Raw genomic sequence first — 22,469 nt, forward strand, 5'->3', positions numbered from 1 at the left:
TGTATTATATTTTTATGACCTGAATTATTTGACATGTCAAGGAAAACCTATTTAATAATAGTATTTTAAAATGATTATCCCTGATACTAAAATTTCATTTTAGGTTTACATTAAGAAAATCTCATGTGCTGAATGTATGTAATTGAAGTAGAAGAGTTCAGAAGCCTGAGATTGTTATTCTTGTTATTGATTCACTTTGGGTAATCATAGAAGATAAAACAAGACATGGAATAATAATTATAATAGGCAACACATATATTGATTGCTGTGTCTTAAGCACAAGTTAACCCTCAGCAAGAACCCTATGAGGTAATTATTATTAGCGTTTTTATTTTTACTGGTGAGGTTACTGAGGCCCATTAATGACCCTATCTAGTTGGGAAAATAGACATTGGATAAGGAATTTATAACGGTGTTGGGTATTAGGCATGGGAAAGTAAATATATTATGGGAGTGTATAATAAGGGTTTGTACTTAATATTGGGAGGTATAATAAAATCATGTCTTACTTGGATTGGGGTAATGGCTATTTCAATAAATGGGATGATGATGATAATGATACTTTTAGTAATAACAGAAGTAGTAATACAGGTTGAGCATCCCAAATCAGAAAGTCCAAAATCAAACTTTTTGAGGGCCTATGTGATGTTCAAGGGAAATGCTCATTGGAGCATTTTGGATTTGGGTTGCTCAGTCAGTAATGCACAGATTCCAAATCCATCTTATCCTTTAGGAAAATTCAAAAAAATCCAAAATTCAAAGCACTTCTGTTCCCAAGCATTTCAGATAAGTGGTACTCAATCTATCGCACGAATAATAGCTGTAATGGGGCAGGCTGTGAGCAAATGTTTTCTATGTAATCCTAATAAAAATTTGATGAGATAGTAATATTGTTATCCTTTTTCCTTTTGAAAAATATGAACCAAAGGAAGAAAGGAGAGATTCAGAATTTATTTAGGTGTTTTCTTAGTATTTGCAAGAGTTACAGTCCTTGAATAGGAAAAAAAATGTGAGAAAAATTAAAATCCTGTCATGTAAGTTATTAAAGTTAAATTACCTAAGATTGTAAGGATAGGATGGATTGTCCTTGAAGGTTCTTTAGGGTTAGGAAGATAGTAAAATAACAGCTGGAAATGCAAAATCCAGTGAGGGTGTGAGAAAAATCATTTATATCTTAGTTTGGAAATTGCCACCTCAGGTGATACATTAAGAGTTAGATGATAGTTGGTCAGGCACAGTGGCTCACCCCTGTAATCCTAGCACTTTGGGGAGGCCAAGGCAGGTAGATCATTTGAGGTCAGAAGTTTGAGACCAGCCTGGCCAACATGGAGAAACCCTGTTTCTACTTAAAATACAAAAAGTAGCCGGGCATGATGGCACACGCCTATAATCCCAGCTACTCGGGAGGCTGAGGCTGGAGAGTCCACTTGAACTCAGGGTGTGGAGGTTGCAATGAATGGAGATCGCACCACTTCGCTCCAGCCTGGGTGAAAGAGCGAAACTCCATCTCTAAATAAATAAATAAGAGCGAAACTGTCAATAAATATATTAAGTAAGTGAATGTTACATAATGGCTTATCTTGAACCAAGGAAATACGGGGGTCCCCAGCCCTAGTCCATGGCCTGTTAGGAAATAGGCTGCACAACAGGAGGTGAGCCAGCATTACTGCCTGAACTCTGCCTCCTGTTAGATCAGTGGAGATGTCAGATTCTCATAGGAATGTAAACCTTACTGTGAACTGCACATGCAAGGTCCAGTGCCTGATGATCTGAGGTGGAACAGTTTCATTGAGAAACCATCATTCTCCCCATCCCCCACCCCTTGCCCCCACATCTATAGTCTTCCATGAAACTGATCTCTGGTGCCAAAAAGGTTGGGGACCACTGCTCTAAGGGATCTGGAATGCCAGTTGTTACAGTATCTATTTAAAACAGCCACCACCACCACAAAACCAAAATCTCACAGTGTTGGTGGAAGATAACCCTATCTGGCTCTAGTCTTAATCTCTTTTCCTAAAGTCGGGGTGGGAGGAAGAGAATACTTTCTACTTGATCAGCAACCTCAGTGGGTTCTAATGGTAACTCCCAACTAGTTAGCCTTGCTTAATAGTGTTTCGTTTAGTTCAGTGGTTCTCAGGCATGAGATTGATTTGCCTGTTTTGGAATTGCTGCTCACCTCACTGGATAGCTGGTAGGAAGTCCTGTATTATCTTTGTTCTAGAACAAAACCGCCTCTAAAATAAGCTGATAGAAACCTTACCATGCAACAGAATCATTTTCTGAAGGGCTTGTTAGAAAAACATTGTTGGATACCTCTCCTAGAATTTGTGTATTCTGTGTGGCTGATAACTTGCATTTCTAACAAGTTCTCAAGTATTGCTGATGCTGCTGATCTGGGAACCACACTTTTCTTAGTGGATAAGTCTTTTATCCGTGGGAAGGTTAGAAGTAAAATAAAAATGATGAAATTTATTAAATGCTTATATTAATATTTTTGTTTTAAGTCTAGGAGTAATCAGTGTATTTCGTCTTTAAGGCATTTATGTTTCAGCGAATTAAACTTATAAAAGTGCATGCAAATTAGTCATATAATTTAAAATGCATACTTGTGTAATTGTTTTTTGACTTGTGATTTTAAGGTGAAAGGTGTAAGAATTTGGCTAAACTTAGAAAACACTGGAATGCTTAAGAACTTAACATTTGTTATATTTAAAACTTATTATAAGGTTTTATTTAATATTTAAGTTCTTAGGAGGTTTACTTGTTAGAAGCAATTAATGTGTTTAAAATAGAATATAGTAAATATATAAATGCAGTTTAGTACAGTAAGTCCTCATTTTAACATCATTAATAGGTTTGTGGAAACTGTAACTTTGAAGGCAAATAATGTATAAAGAAACCAATTTTTACCTTAAGCTAATTGATGTAAACAACAGTTAAGTTCCTACCGCATATTTTGGATCACAAAAACATCAGCAAACTTCTAAATAAAGACCTAAAATACTTCCATTATTAAATATTGAAATAAATGTGAAATATACAAACATTAAAGATTAATAAAGACAAGTAAAATAATTATTTACGAATTATTCCAGGTCAAAGTCATTGTTGGCTGGATCCTGCCCTGCTCATAGTACATGGTGGAAACCAGCCCTAGCCAGGACAGCATTCCACCTCAGGGCGTACGCACACAAATATACACACTCATTCATATTAGCACAGTTTAGACACACTAATTAAGCTAACGTGCATGTCTTTGGATGTGAGAGGGAACTGGAGTACCCAGAGAAAACCTATACAGATGTGGGTAAAATGTGTAAAACCCCACACAGTGGCCTTGACTGGGAATTGATTTTTTTTTTCCTCATCAAAGTTATAAAAAAAAATGATAAGAAAACAGTATTATTCAAGGACCTGCTATATGAATAAGAGAACTTAGTTACCCATGTTTAGAATAGGATTATTTAGGGATATTTAATTTTCCAGTTTGAGTTGGTCAACTATTTAAAGCACTGTAGACAGTGTTAAAATTTGCTAGATTATAAATAGAATGCACTTTTTATGGTAGAAGACTTAAGGGAAAGTAGGTTTTTATATATTTAACTTCCAGAAATCTAACATTAAAAGTAAAACAACTGCAGATAGTGTTTTTCTGTGTATGAAGGCTTATTTCATGGCCGCTAGGAAACTTACATTAAGAGACTCTTAATTTTGTTCAATGTAGTACAAAAAGAACATGTTTTAAGGTCAAATATGCATATTTAAAAAAGGACCAAAATTGGCTTTTGTTTTCTGGCAGTCCATGGAAAAAGGGAAATGTAATCAGAAATAAATCACAGTGTCAGTAGGATAAAGGTAAACCTGTTACTTAGGCAGCCAGGAGAAACACAGTTACTTCTTACAGTGAGAATATAACAAAAAAATTCTCATGAAACTCTAATAAAGCAAAACAAACCAAAAAGCTTATTATTTTTATAGTAAGTACAGACTTTAGTTTCAATAGTCTATTTTTATTTTTTTTAAACCCATTAAATATAGTTTGAATATGGTTCAATGGTGTAGCTTTAAACTGCAAGTTAGTAAAAACAGTCCTGTACAAGGGAAAGCAATCCAAATATGCAGTTATCTAACAGTCCATCTTAACTGAGAGGTAGGTTTTAAATATTAAACTATAGATTTTTAGATAGTTACAACTCTCTGTTTTAGATTTTTTTGAGAGTACTACTCAATAGAATTTACTGAGTTGATGAAATTGGTCTGTATCTGTGATGTCCAGTATGGTACCCACTAGGCAAATATGGCTTTTGAGTATCTGAAATGCAGCTAATGCAAATGAGGAACTGAATTGTGAAATTTGGATTCAGGATTCTATATTTGCACTGTCCATTATGGTAGTAACTAGTGTTAAAGAAAAAATTATTTGATAATACTTCGGTAAGACAAATTTTATCCTGGACAATTGCAATAGGTATAGGGACTGTGGCCATGAGATTTTGTGGTTGAGGAGAGAGATTGGGCTCAACTCCAAATACAAAATGGACAAGTAGGAATTTATAGCCAAGGAGTAGAGTAGGGGTAGATGGATGGAAAATTGCTAGGAGGTAACGTCAGAAATAAACGGGATTCTGGTGAAACCGACCTACCAGGATTCTTGCTGAAGACAGACCAAGGTAATCACACTTCACCTGGACAGTGGAGAATGAGAAAACTCATCAGATATGGAAGGTAATCAGATATCCAGGATGGGAGGTGTGGGGCAGAGGTGGGGGAAGGGTCCTGCTAAAATGACTTAACATGATTCTTGCTGAAACTGGATTATACGAGGAAGTGCACAGATAGGCCTAGGAGAAGGTTCAGCAGCCTGACTAAAATTTGGCCAAGCAAAGAATCTTTGTGATTAGGCACATGTAGCTATTTTAATGTAAATCAATTAAGTAAAATTTAAAATTCTGCTTTTAGTCTCATTAGACACATTTCAAGTACTCAAAAGACATGTCTAGTGGCTACCATATTATACAAGGGAGATATAAAACATTTTTACCATTGCAGAAAGTTCCATTGGACAGCATTGATAGCAATGAGTCTCAATGCTGGGTATATATTAGAATTCCCTGGGAAGCCATTAAAAAATTTTGATGCCAAAATATTATAATCAAAGATTTTGTCATGAAATCTCTTAAGTTTAAGATCTTAATTCAAACTTTCTTACAGAATTCTAATATGTAACTAGTGTTAAAAACCGCTGACTTAGGATGTGAAGGACTCTACATCATTCTGTTTTCCTAGTGATATTTCTCTCAATCAAACTCTTGATAAATTTAGCAGGTTTTTATTTTTTATTTTTCTTCACAAGTACTTGGGGCTTGCACCTGTTTTATGATGCAGGTTAATAAAAGAAATGCATGTTTAAGTTTTCTGCCAACCTCTGGATAGGATTGAGACCTTAAGAAAGTTGAGGTGACTTATAATGAAAAGTTGCTAAAAGGAAGGCATGTTTATGTGCTGAGAGAAAGATGCTGAAGATGAAATGACTGTGTAGCAATGTCCTTGTGCAATAAATACTCTAAATCACTGGAATTATAATTATTCTTTTTCACATACCACAGTTAAAGAACCATTAATATTGTGGAATATTTGCTTCCAGTCTTTTATAAGAAAAAAACATCAATTTTTAAAATAAACCTGATTCATACTAAATATAAATGTCATACATTGCAAATATTAAACTTTAAAAAATCACCTCTAATCCAGTCACCCAGAGATATTATTAATATTTGAGTAGGCATTACTGTCAAGAGCTCTTCTATGTGTATATACATATAGAAGGATGGATGGATGGATAGAAGGTGGGAGTGACAGAATGTAAGATAATACTTCTTCACCCCAAGAGATTAATTCCTAAGGAGTGTGTCTAAATTTAAGCAGATTCTGAAAACAAAACAAAAAAAATTCAGGTTGATATTGTAATTACAGTCTTGTTTCAGTTTTAGGTAAGATATATTTAACCATGCTTTGATATGACATTAGCAGTTTGATTTCTCATTTTTCTTCTTCTCACATGCTAATATTTATTCATTTTACTATTTTTACATTGTCCATGTTTGTAACATTTACATTTAGATTTTCAACCACATTTTTATAACTTATTATTCTATATTCCCTAGTAATTCTTTTAGAATGTCCTTCTCGATTCTGGAGTCTTTGATATAATTGGCATAAATTCAGTCTTGTGGCATTGGTAATGTTTCAGTAGAGATGCCTCATGCAAGCCAGTCTCTTTTCCATTTCCTCTAGTAGATGATTTGCTTTTTTATGTATGAATTGTTGAATAATTCTTTTTTTTTTTTTAGTCTCCCAAGGCGTAATAATTTAACCAAGAGTAGAATTGGGAATAGCCTGACTCATGTGCCCACATATGTGTATGTGGAATAATCTTTTAGAAATTATATCTTCCTTCTGAAATACATGTTGATGGAGCAGCCACTATATGGAAGATCTGTGGTTTTGAGATAGAGAGAAAAGAGAGCTAAAAAGTATAACATTGGCTCTAAACACTTCCACCTAGAAGACACATATGTTTTATTAGGCAAAGCAAGTTGGCCCTGTCTGAGATCAATAGGAAGGTGAAGGATGCTTTATACTCCTCAACAGGGAATACAGGCTTAGTAACAATAATGTAGTCTATCACAACGACTAATTTAGAAGCCATTGTATTAGTTTGACAGATTTCAAAACTGCTGGTGTTAACTGTCACAAATAGGAAGTTATGTAGGGAAGCCCATTTCTTTGTCACTTACTCATACTGCAGGTCTTTGATCTCTTCAAAAGCTCTATTTGTAGTGTCTCTCAAAGTGTTGTGCATGCAAATCAGTAGTGAATCTGTAGCTCTAGACTAAGCCTCAGATCTTACATTCACAGTAAGCTTCTAGGTGATGTCCATGCAGCTGGTCCCTGGAACATAGTTTAAGTAGCAAGGCCCTATAGCTCTTTAATTTCATGGATCTTTTCACTTAGAAGACAGCCAATTTTAAGGCCCGATGGAGGAAATGGGGTACTAAAGAGGAACATTAATGGGTATGAGACCAAGAGGAGTGTGAAATATTTTCAAATAAAGAGAAAGAGGGAGACCAAGAGGGGTGTAAATACTTTCAAATAAAGGGAAAGAGGAACATGCGGAAGAAATCTGTTGGATGTTTCAGAGATCAAATAAAATAAAAATGGAAAAGCCCATCAAATTTGCCATTTAATTTATTAGTTTCAGGGTAGGGATTGTGAACTGGGGAAGAGAAGATATTACAATACATCATGGATTCCATAGGAGATAATGGAGTAAAGGCAGTAAAAATAGATTTCTGCTTTCAAAAATTCAACTGAAAAGAAGCAGAGAGATGGAGTAGTATCTAGAAAAAGATAATACTAGATTTGAGGGAAAATTGAGGGGTTTTGTTTTGATCATGGATAAAGAGTTAATAGTGAAATGTTTAAATACAGATTTTTTCTACAATCTCATTATAGAAAGAATAATTAGAAAAGCTACAGTCAGCATTTTTTTCTTCTTTTTTTTTTTTTATTTTAGAAGATACTTTTAAAATGTTTGAAGTTTTAATGTCTCTATTACTATTTTGGAAAATACTGACTTACAGCACAATATTTTAAATCATCAAACTTTTTATACATAGCTATTATCAATACTATAGTATTAAGTTATAATAGGAGTCTTTTATTACATTAACTGATCTCATAGTAGTTTCATTGATGATTTCCAGACTTGCGTTCTCCAGTATGCCTTTCCATGCTTTTATCAAAATGATTTTTTAAAGGTTTTATACTACTTTGTTAGTTCTCTGCTTCAAAGACTTCTGAGTCTTGTAATAGCAAGGTAGCCAATGCAGACCATCCTGCTGAGAGCAATTTAAAAAGCTGGACAAAAAGCAAACAAATTTTATTAAGGGTATCAGAAAGCAAAGTAGTATCAGTAGGATAGGATCTGAAAGAGGACAGAGTTCTAAGGAGGGAGATCTCCAATTTGAGATTGTTTTTTTCCTGGGGGATGTGTTGATTCCTGAAACAGGAACTGAGAGACCAAAAGGTGCATTTGACAGGCTGTATGTATAAAGGGATTGGGCTAGAGTGCAAGGCTTATCACATAGGATGGCCCTAGTCATCTCTTCTCACTTTGGACCCCAAAATATTGTACTTTAGGGAGAAAGATAAACTGAAGTAGCTAGGCTTTCCTAGGAAGATATTTCAACTTCAAATTATTAAAATTTCTATAAATTAATAAAATCTAGTATTACTAGTGTCCTCAGGCACTTGACAGAAGCAAACATTAATTCTCTATGGAGAATTATCAATTTCTATGTGTCCAGACAATTTTACAAGTTTTATCTTCACACAAAATATAGGCACATGACAAGATATGTGACACAACAGAGAATAGAAAGGCCTACAGTAACTCTAGATATTGTAGTTATCAAATTTAAAATAGCTATGTTGAGAATTTTGACCCAATTAAAAATTTTGTAGAAAGATACAAACTATGAAAAAGAAATATGGATATTCTAAAACTTAAAAATACAATCCCCCAAATTAGGACCTTTGTGGACGGATTTAGCAGCAAATTAGACACCACAGAGGAAAGAATTCCTTAACTGAAAGGTAAGTCAGAAGAGAATGTCCAGAGTAAACAGAGGAAAGAAAGGAAAATATAGGAGAAGGCAAGTTCAATACAGGATACAGTGAGAAGTTCTAATATAAACATTGACATATACATAGGAATTCCTAAAGTGGATGGGGGAGAGAATGGACAAAAGCATTTTTTTAAAGAGGAAATGGCTGGCCAACATGGTGAAACCCCAGCTCTACTAAAAATATAAAAATTGGCCAGGCGTGGTGGTGTGTACCTGTAGTCCCAGCTGTTCTGGAGGCTGAGGCACAAGAATTGCTTGAACCCAGGAGATGGAGGTTACAATGAGCCAAAATTGTGCCACTGCATTCCAGCCTGGACAATAGAGTGAGACTCTGTCTCCGTAAAAAAATGAGAGAGAAAGAAAGAGAGAATGGCTGAAAATGTCAAAACTGAAAAACTTAAATTCACATTCAAGCATCCCTGTCAATCTCTAGTGGAAACCACACCAAAGACCAAAAAAAAAAAAAAAAATGTTTAAAGCAATCAGAAAAAAATGGTTTTTCTACTTTCAATCATACAGCATTAAGATGGACATTGATTTCTCAACAGACACAGTAAAAACTAAGAAACTGGGAACTTAAAGATTTAAAGATTAAAGTACCTGACACCTATAATTCTGTGGCCTGTGAAATTTCCCAGAGATGGCAATAATAATAAATAATGAGGGTAAAACTAAATGAATGTTGACTATCTTAAAAATAATGTCTTACGATTTTTTTTTAATACATACACGTGTATTTAAAGTATAAAAGTGTTGCATATATCTTGGCAGTGGCACACACAATTTTTAACATCCTTGCATTTCCTGGGAAGAGGATAAAAGTACCAGTTAATATTAGGCTGTGAGAAGTCCATAATTTAGACTTTTTATCTCTGGAATAACCACTAAAAGAATTATTAAAAATAATATATAATTTTCAGATGAGTGGGGGAGAAAAAAGAGTTAATAAAACTGAACTGAGGGAAAGCAACAAAGGAAAGAAGTCTAAAAGAACAGATAGACAAACAGAAAATAGAACAAATAGGGCTAGGCATAGTGGCTCATGCCTGTAATTCCAGCACATTGGGAAGCTGAGGCGGGTGGAGCACTTGAAGTCAGGAGTTTAAGACCAGCCCGACCAATATGGTAAAACCCTGTCTCTACTAAAAATGCAAAAAAAAAAAAAATTATATGTATCCGGGTGTGGTGGCGTGCACCTATAGTCCTAGCTACTCAGGAAGCTGAGGCAGGAGAATCACTTGAACCCAGGAGGTTGAGGTTGCAGTGAGCCAAGATCACACCACTGTACTCCAGCCTGGGCAACAAAGCGAGACTCCATCTCAAAAAAAAAAAAAAAAAAAGAACAAATAAAAAGGACCTGCTTAGATACATGTCAGAAACATAATGTGGTATGGTTAGGCTTTGTGTCCCCACTCAAATCTCATCTTGGATTAAAATCCCTGTAATCCTTACATATCAAGGGAGAGACCAGGTGGAGGTAATTGGATCATGGGGGGCAGTTTCCCCCATGCTGTTCTTGTGATAGTGAGGTCTCATGAGATCTGATGGTTTTATAAGTGTTTGGTAGTTCCTCCTGCATTTATTCTCCTTCCTGCCACCTTATAAAGAAGGTGCCTTGCTTCCCTGTTTGCTTTCTGCTATGATTATAAGTTTCCTGAGGCCTCCCCAACCATGTCGAACTGTTAGTCAATTAAACCTCTTTCCTTTTGAAATTACCCAGTCTTGGGCAATTCTTTATAGCAGTGTGAGAATGAACCAATACGGTAAATTGGAACTGCAGAGAGTCGGGTATTGCTATAAAGATACCCAAAAATGTGGAAGTGACTTTGGAACTGAGTAACCAGAAGAGGTTGGAACAGTTTGGAGGGTTCAGAAGAAGACAGGAAGATGTGGGAAAGTTTGGAACTTCCTAGAGACTTGTTCAGTGGCTTTGATCAAATTGCTGATAGTGATATTAACGATGAAGTCCAGCCTCAGATGGTCTCAGATGGAGTGGAGGAACTTGTTGGGAACTGTAATAAAGGTGGTTCTTGCTATGCTTTAGCAGAGACTGGCAGCATTTTGCTCCTGCCCTAGAGATCTGTAGAACATGAGAGAGATGATTTAGGGTATCTAGCAGAAGACATTTCTAAGCAGCAAAGTGTTCAAAGAGGTGACCTGGGTGACCTTAAAATCATTCAGTTTTATGCATTCACAGAGATGGTTTGGAATTGCAACTTATGTTTAAAAGGGAAGCAGAGCTGAAAAGTTTGAAAATTTTGCATCCTGGCAATACAATGGAAAAGAAAAATCCATTTCTGAGGAGAAATTCAAGCCAGCTGCAGATATTTGCTTAAGTAATAAGGAGTCAAATGTTAATCACCATGACAATGGGCAAAATGTCTTCAGGGCATGTCAGAGACCTTTGTGGCTGCCCCTCCCATCACAGGCCTGAAGGCTTAAGAGGAAAAAGAGGTTTCATGGGCTGGACCCCCTTGCTGCTTTGTGCAGTCTCAGGACTCAGTGCCCTGCATCTCAGCTTTGGCTAAAAAGGACCAATGTACAGTCCAGGCCGCTGCTTTAGAGGATACAAGCCCTAAGCCTTGGTGGCTTACATGGGTTGGTGGGCCTGTGGGTGCACAGAAGTCAAAAATTGAGGTTTGGGACTAGAACCTCTGCTTAGATACCAGAGGGTGTATGGAAAACTCGGATGTCCAGGCAGAAGTTTACCATAGGGATGGAGCCCCCATAGAGAACCTCTCCTAGGGCAGTGTGGAAGGGAAATGTGGAGTCAGAGGCCCCACACACAGTTTCCCTGGGGCACTGCCCAGTTGAGCTGTGAGAAGAGGTCCACCATCCTCCAGACATCAGAATGGTAAGTCCACTGACAGCTTGCACTGTGCACCTGGAAAAGTTGTAGACACTCAATGTCAACCAGTCAAAACAGCTGGGAGAGGGGCCGTACCCTACCAAGCCACAGGAGTGGAACTGCTCAAGACCATGGGAGCTCACCTCTTGCATCAGCATGAACTGGATGTGAGACATGGAGTCAAAGGAGATTATTTTGGCACTTTAATGACTGCCCCACCAGATTTTGGACTTGCATGGGACCTGTAGCCCCTTTGGTTTGGCTAATTTCTGCCATTTGGAACAGGAACATTTACCCAATCAGTACCCGCATTGTGTCTTGGAAGTAAATAACTTGCTTTTGATTTTACAGGCTTATAGGTGGAAGGAACTTGACTTGTCTCAGATAAGACTTTGAACTTGGACTTTTGAGTTAATGCTGGAATGAATTAAGACTTTGGGGGACTATTGGGAAGGCCTGATTAGTTTTGAAATATGAAAGGGAAATGAGATTTGTGAGGGTCCATGGGCAGAATGATATGATTTGACTTTGTGTCCCCACCCAAATCTCATCTTGAATATAATCCCCATAATCTCCATGTGTCAATGGAGAGACCAGTTGGAGGTAGTTGGATCATGGGTGTGGTTTCCCTAACGCTGTTCTCGTGATAGTGAGTTCTCATGAGATCTGTTTCCCTAACGCTGTTCTCGTGATAGTGAGTTCTCATGAGATCTGGTGGTTTTATAAGTGTTTGGTAGTTCCTCCTGAGTTCATGCTGCCTTGTGAAAGAGGTGTCTTGCTTCCCCTTTGCCTTCTGCTATAATTCTTAACCTGAGGCCTCTGTGGCCATGTGTAACTGTGAGTCAATTAAATCTCTTTTCTTTCTATATTATCCAATATTAAGCAGTTCTTTATAGAAGTGTGAGAACAGACTAATACATAAGGACACAGCAATATTGAGAATCAAAAGAAAAAGCAGAGACTAATGAAAATTGGTACATTAATATTAGACAAAGCATACTTTAGGGGAAACAGTATTGTGAGAAAAAGTTCAATTTTCCAGGAAGATGTAACAATTTTCAATTTGTATGAGCCTAATAAAATGGTTCCAATTTATAAAAAGTAAAGTAGGGAGAGCTACTAGGAACCAAATAAGCCACAATTAGAGTGAGAGAGTTTAACAAACTCCATTGATAACAGAATTATCAGACAAAAGAAAAGAAACACAAACATACATAATTTGACCAACACAATCAACAGACTTGATCTCGTGGACATAGATAAATATGTGTGCATGTATGCGTATACATATATAAAACACTAAACCCTGAAGTGCAGAGTATACATTATTTTCAAGCATATATGGGGCATTTACTACTTTTTTTTTTTTTTTTTTTTTTTTTTTTTAGTTGGAGCTTTACATTTGTTGCTCAGGCTAGAGTGCAATGACATGACCTCAGCTCACCACAACCTCTGCCTCCTGGGTTCAAGCGATTCTCCTTCCTCAGCCTTCCTAGTAGCTTAGATTGCAGGCATGCACCACCACACCTGGCTAATTTTGTATTTTTAATAGAGACTGGGATCCTCCATGTTGGTCAGGCTGGTCTCGAATTCCCTACCTCAGGTGATCTGCCCGTCTCGGCCTCCCAAAGTGCTGGGATTACAGGCATGAGCCACTGCACTTGGCCAGCTGTGTCCCCGAGATTCTGATATGTTATATCTTTGTTCTTATTAGTTGCAAATAACTTGATTTCTGCCTTAATTTCATTATTTACACTAAAGTCATTCAGGAGCAGGTTATTCAATTTCTATGTAAGTGTATGGTTTTGAGTGAATGTCTTTGTCTCAGTTTTTCTACTTTGATTGTACTGTGGTCTGAGAGACTGTTTGTTATGATTTTAGTTCTTTTGCATTGTTGAGGAGTGTTTTACTTTAGAGTATGTGCCATGTGATGATGTGTATTCTGTTGTTTCTGGGTGGAGAGTTCTGTAGAGATCACATCCATTTAATCCAGTGCTGAGCTTTGGTCCCGAATATCTTTGTTAATTTTCTGTCTCAGTGATCTAATATTGTCAGTGGGGTGTTAAAGTCTCCCAATATTATTGTTTGAGAATATAAGTCTTTTCGTAGGTCTGTAAGAACTTGCTTCATGAATCTGAGTGCCCCTGTATTGTGTGCATGTATATCTACTATAGTTAGATCTTATTTAGAACACTTTACCATTATGGAATGCCTTTCTTGGTCTTTTTTGATCTTTGTTGGTTTAAAGTCTTGGCTTAAAACTAGATTTCAATCCTAGTTTTGTCAGAAACTACAATTGCAACCGCAGCTGTTTTCTGTTTTCCATTTGCTTGGTAGATTTTTCTGCATACTCTTATTTTGAGCCTATGTGTTTCATTGCATGTGAGATGGATCTCTTGAAGACATCATACCAATGTTCTTGGTTCCTTATCCAGCTTCTCTCTACAGAGTCTTTTCACTGGGACATTTAGCCCACTTACGTTTAAGGTTAGTATTGTTATGTGTGGATTTAATCCTGTCATGATGTTAGCTGGTTATTTTGCAGATTTTTGCTCTGACTACTTTATATAATGTCACTGGTTTGCGTACTTCATTGTGTTTTTATAGTGGCTGGTAATGGTGTTTCTTATACGTATTTTAGGGCTCCTTTAAGGCAGGTCTGGTGGTAAACAATATCCTCAGCATTTGCTGTTAGGAAAAGGATTTTATTTCTCCTTCCCTTGTATAGCTTAGTTTGGCCAGATGTGAAATTTTGGGTTGGAGTTTTTTTCTTTAAGAATGTTGAATTTTGGCTCTCAGTCTCTTCTGGCTTGTAGGGTTTCAGCTGAGAAGTCTGCTGTCAGTCTGATGGACTTATCTTTGTAGGTGACCTGGCCTTTTTCTCTACCTACTCTCAAATGTTTGATTATTTGATTGTATTTTCATACTGATAGAAGAAAATAAATAGCTTATTTTATGTGCTTTGGTATTTATATCTGTGTATAAACATTTTAATATTATTAAAATTTAGAACTATTTTTATGATATATAATTATTACTTAATTTTTAATTAGTAAAGAGAATATTTCCCACTTGTTTTTCAAACTTTAAGCTATAGAAAGTTGTTATGTTAGTTTTCTTGCTCTGAACTGCATTCTGTGGTGAGCTCTAGAAAATTGTAGAGCAATTGCTAACTTGCAAACATGTTTAATGAACTCTTGAGATGTTATGAAACAAATTGAAAAACTGTTAGACAAAGTAAATGCAAACTAAGGGTTACTCCTAAAATTAATTAAGGAACAGTGTGTTATTAGTTAAAAGTAATCTGTAATTGTATATTGCATTGCTTGAGAAGTTTAAATTGCAAAATGAGGAGTGTTTTTGGTTCTGTTTGATGTTTTTAAAAATCACTTAAAAATTATTTAAAACTTATAAATAACCTAAAATTTATTAAAATAAATTTGAATATATTTTTAAAATAAGTACATTCAAATTTATTTTAATAAATTTTAGGTTATTTAAAATAAAATCTTTAAAATTTATTTTATCTTAAAATAGTTTTAATGTTTTTCTCATTAGAGAGGAAAATTTATATATAAACTATTCAATGTAGAAGAATTAGAATAGTCTGATAAGCAAAAATAATATTCTTCTTCCTAAAAACTGTACCATATTGCATTGTCACCAGGAATGTAGAAGAATATCTCTTTTCCTACTGTCAAACTATTTGTGACCAAACTTCTTTTTGTCTGACAGGTGCGAAATGATATTTCAGTATACTTTCAACTTGCATATCTCTAGTTGTGAGTGAGATTGAACATTTTTATATGTTTAAGTTCATTTTTATATCCTCTTGTGAATTGTCTGATCATATCTTTTGCCCATATTTTCACCTGCATTTTTTTCCTCTAAGTTTTTAAGAATTCTTTAAATATTTAGGATACAAAAGTAGAATGTGTACATGTTTTTGTGTGTTCATATCTCTGCATACTTTTTTTCCTAGAGTTGTAATGGATGAACCATAATTGTTTCTTTTCTTTATGAAAAATTAATGGCAGTTTATAATAATTTTGGTAGTTCAAGGTACATTTCAAGTAGTTGCTTCAGAACATCACTTCATTAGATGCTTGCCATGTGTCAGGCCCCTTGTTAGGCACTGAGGAGGCTTTGTGGAACGAAGGCAGTGCTTTGGAGGTTACAGTTTAGTGGAAGAGATTTAAATTTAGTGGAATAGATTTAATATTAACACTGTGCCAGATGCTGTGAAGGAAACATAAAGATGCCATGTGACTAATAACAGAGACTTGAGTTAGCTGAGTGATCAGGTAGGTTTTAGGATAGTTTTTAAAAGCATTGCAGAAGTAACTGGCCTTTTTGAATATTTTGATATTATTATTTATTAGTGCTTCTTTAGAACCATTTACCCAACAGCTGATATAATTAGGTCACTTAAACTCTTGTTATGGTCAAAATGTCATTTAAGTTTAAATAGAGGAAGAACAATGAAATAGATATTTTCTAGATTATATGGTCTTAGGTTGAACTAAATTTTCTTTGAAAACTATATATAGTTTTTAATTTTGGAAAAATTTGAGGGTGAATATAGCATTTTTTATGTTTAATATCTAATTTTGTGATTCATTTCATTTTTCAGAGAATTTCATTTTAATAATTTTTATGTTTAGATAGAAGTGGTATTTTATCAATTCAGTGTAGTATAGATGAGAAGATTAACACCAATGCAAAATTTAAGGGGAAACAGTTTCCTTATTCTTTATAATAATGAAATGATCAAGGGAAGTCTTGACAAACGAATGAAAATTAATAATTGGCAGTTAATGTGAAATTAAATGTGCAAATATATGTTTATATATGAAAGTACACCTTGATTTACCTTATGGCATGTTAATAAGAAAGTTAATAATTTTATAGAGAAGACTATTTTCCCTTATGACTTATAGAGAAATTTTTTCCTGTGAGAACTAAAGTTACATTTTCTTATTTGGGTAAAATTAATACTATATATCTTGAAATATGTATTTTAAAAATATTGTAATATATCTTGAAATTATAATCAGGTTAAATATGTTGAAATAAATGGTCTGTAATTTAGTTTTTAATTATTTCCTTTTTTGCATTGGCTTGCAGTTATTCTAGTGGTTCATGCTGGTCAGTTCCTAAAGCAAGCAAGTTGGAAGTACAATTCCATTTTTTGACAGTAGCTTGTTTTTGACAGCAGAGAATCCCAGGAAGTAAGCTATATTACTAGAAAATTAGATGTCTTCCCAGAGAGCTCTATTCCGCAGTTCTTGACGTTACTCTGAAAGGAAGATGAATTTAATAGGAATTTTGCCTTTTTTTTTTCCAGACACTGGCCAAAAGAAGACCTTAGACAAGAAAGATGGGAGACGAATGTCATTTCAGAAACCTAAAGGGACTATTGAATATACTGTAAGTTATTTGCTTTTGAAAAAGCTATTTTTCTTTGTAAGAGTCTTCTTTAAGACATTCTCTGTTTACACTATAAATAAGATGAGCATTGTTAATTGCCTTATTTTTAAAAATATGTATTATATTTTGGATAACTGTTTTATTAATAATAATACTTAAGTTCTTAGTTGTACTTTAGGATTTTTTCTTTAAAGATAAATTTGACTGAGATACAAAGGTAGTTATCCTAGAAAATTTATTTTAATATAGGTGATAATTTACTGAGAGAGTTCCTATGGGCCAATAATTTTTGTTAGGTTAGGCTTTTAGGAAAATATTTATTTTTTTAGAAATGTGATCTTCATTTTATTCCCAGCAGTGCTAATGTTAATGGCAGATGGGATACTTCAAAGACAAGTTGATGTTAATCCTCCAGTATAACCTCCCACATTAAATCATTTGTTTGTATTTATAGCTAACTGCCTTAGCCTGAAAATTGAGCTTTTCTTTCTGTATTCTTGAAATGAACCTCAAATTTCCCTGCAGTCAGCTAGCTTTTCACATTTCTGTTTACTCTGGGAAACTGAAGTGAGAAATCAGCTTTGGTGTATGATGTGCTGTTTATTTGATTGAATGTAAAGATTGTTTATTTAGATAATGTTAAATGTTGTAAAGCACTTTTTTTTTTTTTTTTTTTTTTTTTTTTTTTGAGACAGCATGTTCAAGCGGTTCTTCTGCCTCAGCCTCCTGAGTACCTGGGACTACAGTCGTGTGCGATCACACCTGGCTAATTTTTGTATTTTTAGTAGGGACTGGGTTTCACCATATTGGCCAGGCCTCTAACTCCTGACCTCATGATCTGCCCGCTTGGCCTCCCAAAGTGCTGGGATTACAGGCGTGACCCACTGTACCCAGCTAAAAAGCACTTTTAACTGAGTTTAATTTTGTTATTATTTTATGTTTTTCTAATATAACTGTATTAAGGAGAACAGCAATTTTAAACATTAATTTAGCATTTGTGTCATTATGAAACCATCCAGTCATGGTTTGAATCTTGGTTATTTTCCATGCATCTTTAAAATTGAACAAATCATCAAAATTCTGAGTTATACTCTATTTCAATATACTATTAATATATAATGGACAGTTTGAGATTTTAATTTTTTTTGTTTTTAATATTGAGTCTCATTTTGTCATCCAGGCTGGAGTGCAGTGGCGCAATCTCGGCTCACTGCAACCTCCATCTCCTGGGTTCAAGCGATTCTCCTGCCTTAGCCTCCTGAGTAGCTGGGACTACAGATGTACACCACCATGCCTGGCTAATTTTTGTATTTTAATGGAGATGGAGTTTCTCCATGTTGGCCAGGGTGGTCTCGAACTCCTGACTTCAGGTGGTCCACTGCCTCAGCCTTCCAAAGTGCTGGGATTACAGGCGTGAGCCACCGTGCCCAGACAAGATTTTAAATATTTTTAAAAGGTTAGGAATCGGATAATTTAGAATGGAATAAAATTTACTGTTATCAAGATAATCTCATAGCATATTATAAACTCAAATTGCTTGTGTTTGTACCTTATCTGCATAATTGAGAAAATAAGTTCAAATAAGTTTTTTAATAGATAACCTTTAAAATTTCTTCATTTTTCCAATTCTGCAGTGCCAATATGAGAAACCTAGATTTAAACATGTTTTTATTATGCTTATTGTGTTTCTTCAGTCTAAGAAATCTTGCCACTCTTAAATTCTGGAAAAATTCTTGGTAATTATCTTCAATGGCACCTTCTCCTCCTTTCTCTGTTTTCTTTTTCCAGAACTCTAATTTATTCTTGAAACTAATTGTACTACATTTTGCTATCATTATGCTTCATTGCCCTTGTTATTATTTTGATTGTATCTTCCGTCTGTTTTGCTGGGTGTTTGCCTCCTCTTAATTCCAAATGTGACTGGTCCCTTGTTTCTTTTAGCTTTTCTATTGACATTCTATTACTTGGAGAGCTTAAGAACTTCATAAACTATGTGCGCTGAGACCCAAACTTTTTTTCTATTCCTACCTTTCTAGTTGCTTGCATTTCCTATTGTCACTTTATATTAAACTAATTATGGCAAACCTCTTACCAATTCTTCTTTCCCCATCATTCCATAATGCCCGATTTTCTCATTTTCGTTCCCTTTCATTTTGTTATTCATTCAGGTTGCAGTCTTTAGAGTCAGCATCAGTTTACTCATTCACATTTACTTCCCTGACCTACGACTACTGCCATCACTATGACTCCATTTAATCCATGAATGTCTTCTCTTGAGTCTTAGTTGAAATCTTATACCTTAATTTATTTCTTTACATTTTTATTACTTTAAGCCTTATCTATTGCAGTAGTATTGTATTTGTTTTTCTGCATCCATTCCCTTTCTTGTTCTATTAATTCTAGCCCTGATGCCACTAATATGAGATGCTGCTTGGCCTGTTTTGTTACCTTTATCATCTCATTTAATAGAATCAGTGTGAAAATGTGTGATTATTAATATGAAAGTACTTTGTAAATTTACAGATGTTAGTGCAAAATATCATTTGTTTACAGAGAGCTTTTATGTATATTACCTCAATAACATAGGTTTTATATCAGTGCCTTGTGTAGATGGGGAAGTTTGCATAGAAGGAAGGTAGGCAGCACTAGATTATTATTATATTAACCTAAATATTTGGCATAAATTTGGTTTTATAAAACCATTAAGGAAAATATGTGTATTATTGTTTTACATACACACAAAAATGCGCACACATCTGCTTTTCCTGACTTTCAAAGTCTTCCATAATCTAATTCTAAATGCCTTTTTTTTTTTTTTGGAGACAGGGTTTTTTTTTGTCACCCAGGCTGGAGTGCAGCGGTGCTGTTACAGCTCACTGCAGCCTCAACTTCCCAGGCTCAAGTGTTCCTCCCACCTCAGCCTCTTGAGTAGGTAGGGCTACAGGCATGCACCATGATGCCCTGCTAATTTTTGTATTTTTTGTCAAGGTGGGGTTTTGCCATGTTGCCTAGGTTGGTATTGGACTCTTGGGCTCAAGCAGTCCACCTGCCTCGACCTCCCAAAATGCCGGAATTACAGGCATTAGCTACCATGCCTGACCTCTAAATGCCTCTTTATCCTTTTTAGAGACTTAACTCCATTTAATCACCTTCCTAAAAATCTGTGCTTCATGAGTCTACTCTGGATGGTTTAGGAGGAAGAGGGCAGTCTCCCACAAATATGTTTTATAGTTTTCTGTCTCTTAACTGTCGGTTCTGTTATCTGCACTTTGAAAGTTCATTCTTTTCTCTCTACTTCTCAATTCCCACCGCTTCTTCAAGACCCAGCTTTAAATCATTTCTATAAAGTCTTTTCTGGAAAATTTGGATTACATGGTGCTTTTGTTCATACTCAAAACATCTATTACATTCGTTGCTCCATTTTAAATTGTTCTTCATCTTTTACATAACCTTTTCTGTCTTATTTTCCAACTGGATTGTAAATTCCTTGTGCACTATAACCACTTTTAATTGCATTTATTTGTGTTTTCTTCAGAGCACTCTTAATGCCTTATGTAATGTAGAGTCTTAAGTGGTTTTATTATATTGACCAAATGACATTTTCCTTTAGGATAATTGGTAAAATCTCAATATTTATAATTTCTATACATATGATCATGAAAGTATATGAATGATTCAGAATTAAATTGCTCAACTTTGGTTCAAATATTTTTCTAATTTATATAAGTGCAGCAGCAGAATATATGCATATAGATCATTAAAGTAGCATTTTGAGTTTAATACAGGTGTACTTTGCACATATGAAAATTAGCATATTGCTAGAAGTTGCATATATTTTGGAAATGATTCAAAGGAATATTGTATTATTTTAAAACATTTGTAAAATGAAAATAATGTTTTTGATTTTTAAATTATGTTTTGTATTTTGAAATTACTTGAAGTAGAGACCTACAGGTAAATCTATTGTGATAAAGCCTATGCTCTGTATCATAATAGATTGAGATCATTTATTAACAAAACACAGTTTTTCTTGGCAGTTATTTTCAAAGATAACAGTACCAGTTGTTAATCAAATGTAAGTTGGTCCCTAGATGTACTAATGCTCATTAAATATGAGAGTTTAGTTTTTCAGTTTTCACCATTAAAATAATTTATTTTTTCTTTTAAACAGGTTGAATCAAGGGATTCGTTGAATAGCATAGCCCTGAAGTTTGATACAACACCTAATGAACTTGTTCAATTAAATAAGTTATTCTCCCGAGCAGTTGTTACTGGACAGGTAATATCTTTTTTTTTTTTTTAATGTGCTGATGTTTAGAAACAATAAATAGAAAGGCAGAAAGTATTCATGGTACTGTAGTTAATACAGAAAATTTGAGAATAATTTTATATGTGCTTTTAACAAATTATATTGGCCATAAGAGAAAATTAACTGTTTTATGTCTGTATGAGTTTCTATTTTAATACTTACTGAAAATAATTGTAAATCTTTCTGTTTAAGTATAATTATAAAGAGCTTTTTAAAAATATTTAGAGCAATATATGCATGTCATAAAAAATTCCAGCCTTTATCAAAGTAAGGCATCCTTCCATCCACACTTCCAATTTCCTTTCCAGAAGCAACCAGTTGCCAGTTTGCATTTCTTCCAAGAATAATCTAGCCTATTTTTGTTGTTGTTGTGTTTTAATGTAACTTTGATTCTTGGAAAATATTCTATTTAATCACAGCTCTAGTTCAAACTTTTTTACACATGCATAGTATTGCATTGTATCGATACATCATACTCGTTTAGTTAGTCACAATAAGCGTTAGACTTTTTCTGTTCTTTTGCTAAGGTTAGTACTGCTGTAGTAAACATACATATACATATCTGTTTTTCTTTATATGCAGGTATTTCTGTAGGGTGAATTCTTAGAAGTAAATTTACTATATCAGAGGATATGTGCAGTTTAAATTTTGCTAGCTATTGCCAAATTGTCCTTTAGGAGTATACCTATAGTATATGAAAATTTTTAATGTTTCCCCACACTATTTCAGCAGTATATATTATCAAGTGTGTCTAAGTTGATTTTAAATGTTCTTTCTTAAAAATGTTGTTATATTCTTATAATTTGAAAATTTTTGTTTTTCCGTTTAATTGATAATTGTTAATAGTACTTGCTTATAGAACAAGGTCACTGTTAATAGTGCTTGTCTATAGAACACCATCTGATTATTAACACTTCAGTTTAACTAAATCTTTGTGTGAATGTTTCCTTACAGGTTCTATATGTTCCTGATCCTGAATATGTCTCCAGTGTTGAGAGTTCTCCGTCTTTAAGCCCCATAAGTCCTTTGTCACCAACATCATCTGAGGCTGAATTTGATAAGACCACTGTAAGTATCTCTGCTTTGCAAAGATGACTATGAAGAAATCTCACTTCTACATTGACCATCATGTTTTTTTCATTCCACTTTGACTATGGTTAGAATGAAATATTTCCTTTTTATTTTGTTGCTT

At 34.6% G+C, this 22,469-nt stretch overlaps 1 protein-coding gene across 12 annotated transcripts in view; it reads left to right on the plus strand.

Moving 5' to 3' along the window:
- Positions 1 to 22,469, plus strand: part of OXR1 (oxidation resistance 1) — a 479,029-nt gene that overhangs the window by 390,825 nt on the left and 65,735 nt on the right. For all 12 annotated transcript variants that reach the window (XM_032246219.1, XM_032246253.1, XM_032246229.1 and 9 more), the window contains 3 exons: positions 16,886 to 16,968; positions 21,140 to 21,247; positions 22,232 to 22,345. In XM_032246219.1, the coding sequence (XP_032102110.1) occupies positions 16,886 to 16,968; positions 21,140 to 21,247; positions 22,232 to 22,345 (305 nt within the window). The remainder of the gene's footprint in view (positions 1 to 16,885; positions 16,969 to 21,139; positions 21,248 to 22,231; positions 22,346 to 22,469) is intronic.

This window comes from Sapajus apella, unplaced genomic scaffold (assembly GCF_009761245.1).
Source record: "Sapajus apella isolate SASKATOON/1434 unplaced genomic scaffold, GSC_monkey_1.0 scaffold3, whole genome shotgun sequence".
Taxonomy (NCBI): domain Eukaryota; kingdom Metazoa; phylum Chordata; class Mammalia; order Primates; family Cebidae; genus Sapajus; species Sapajus apella.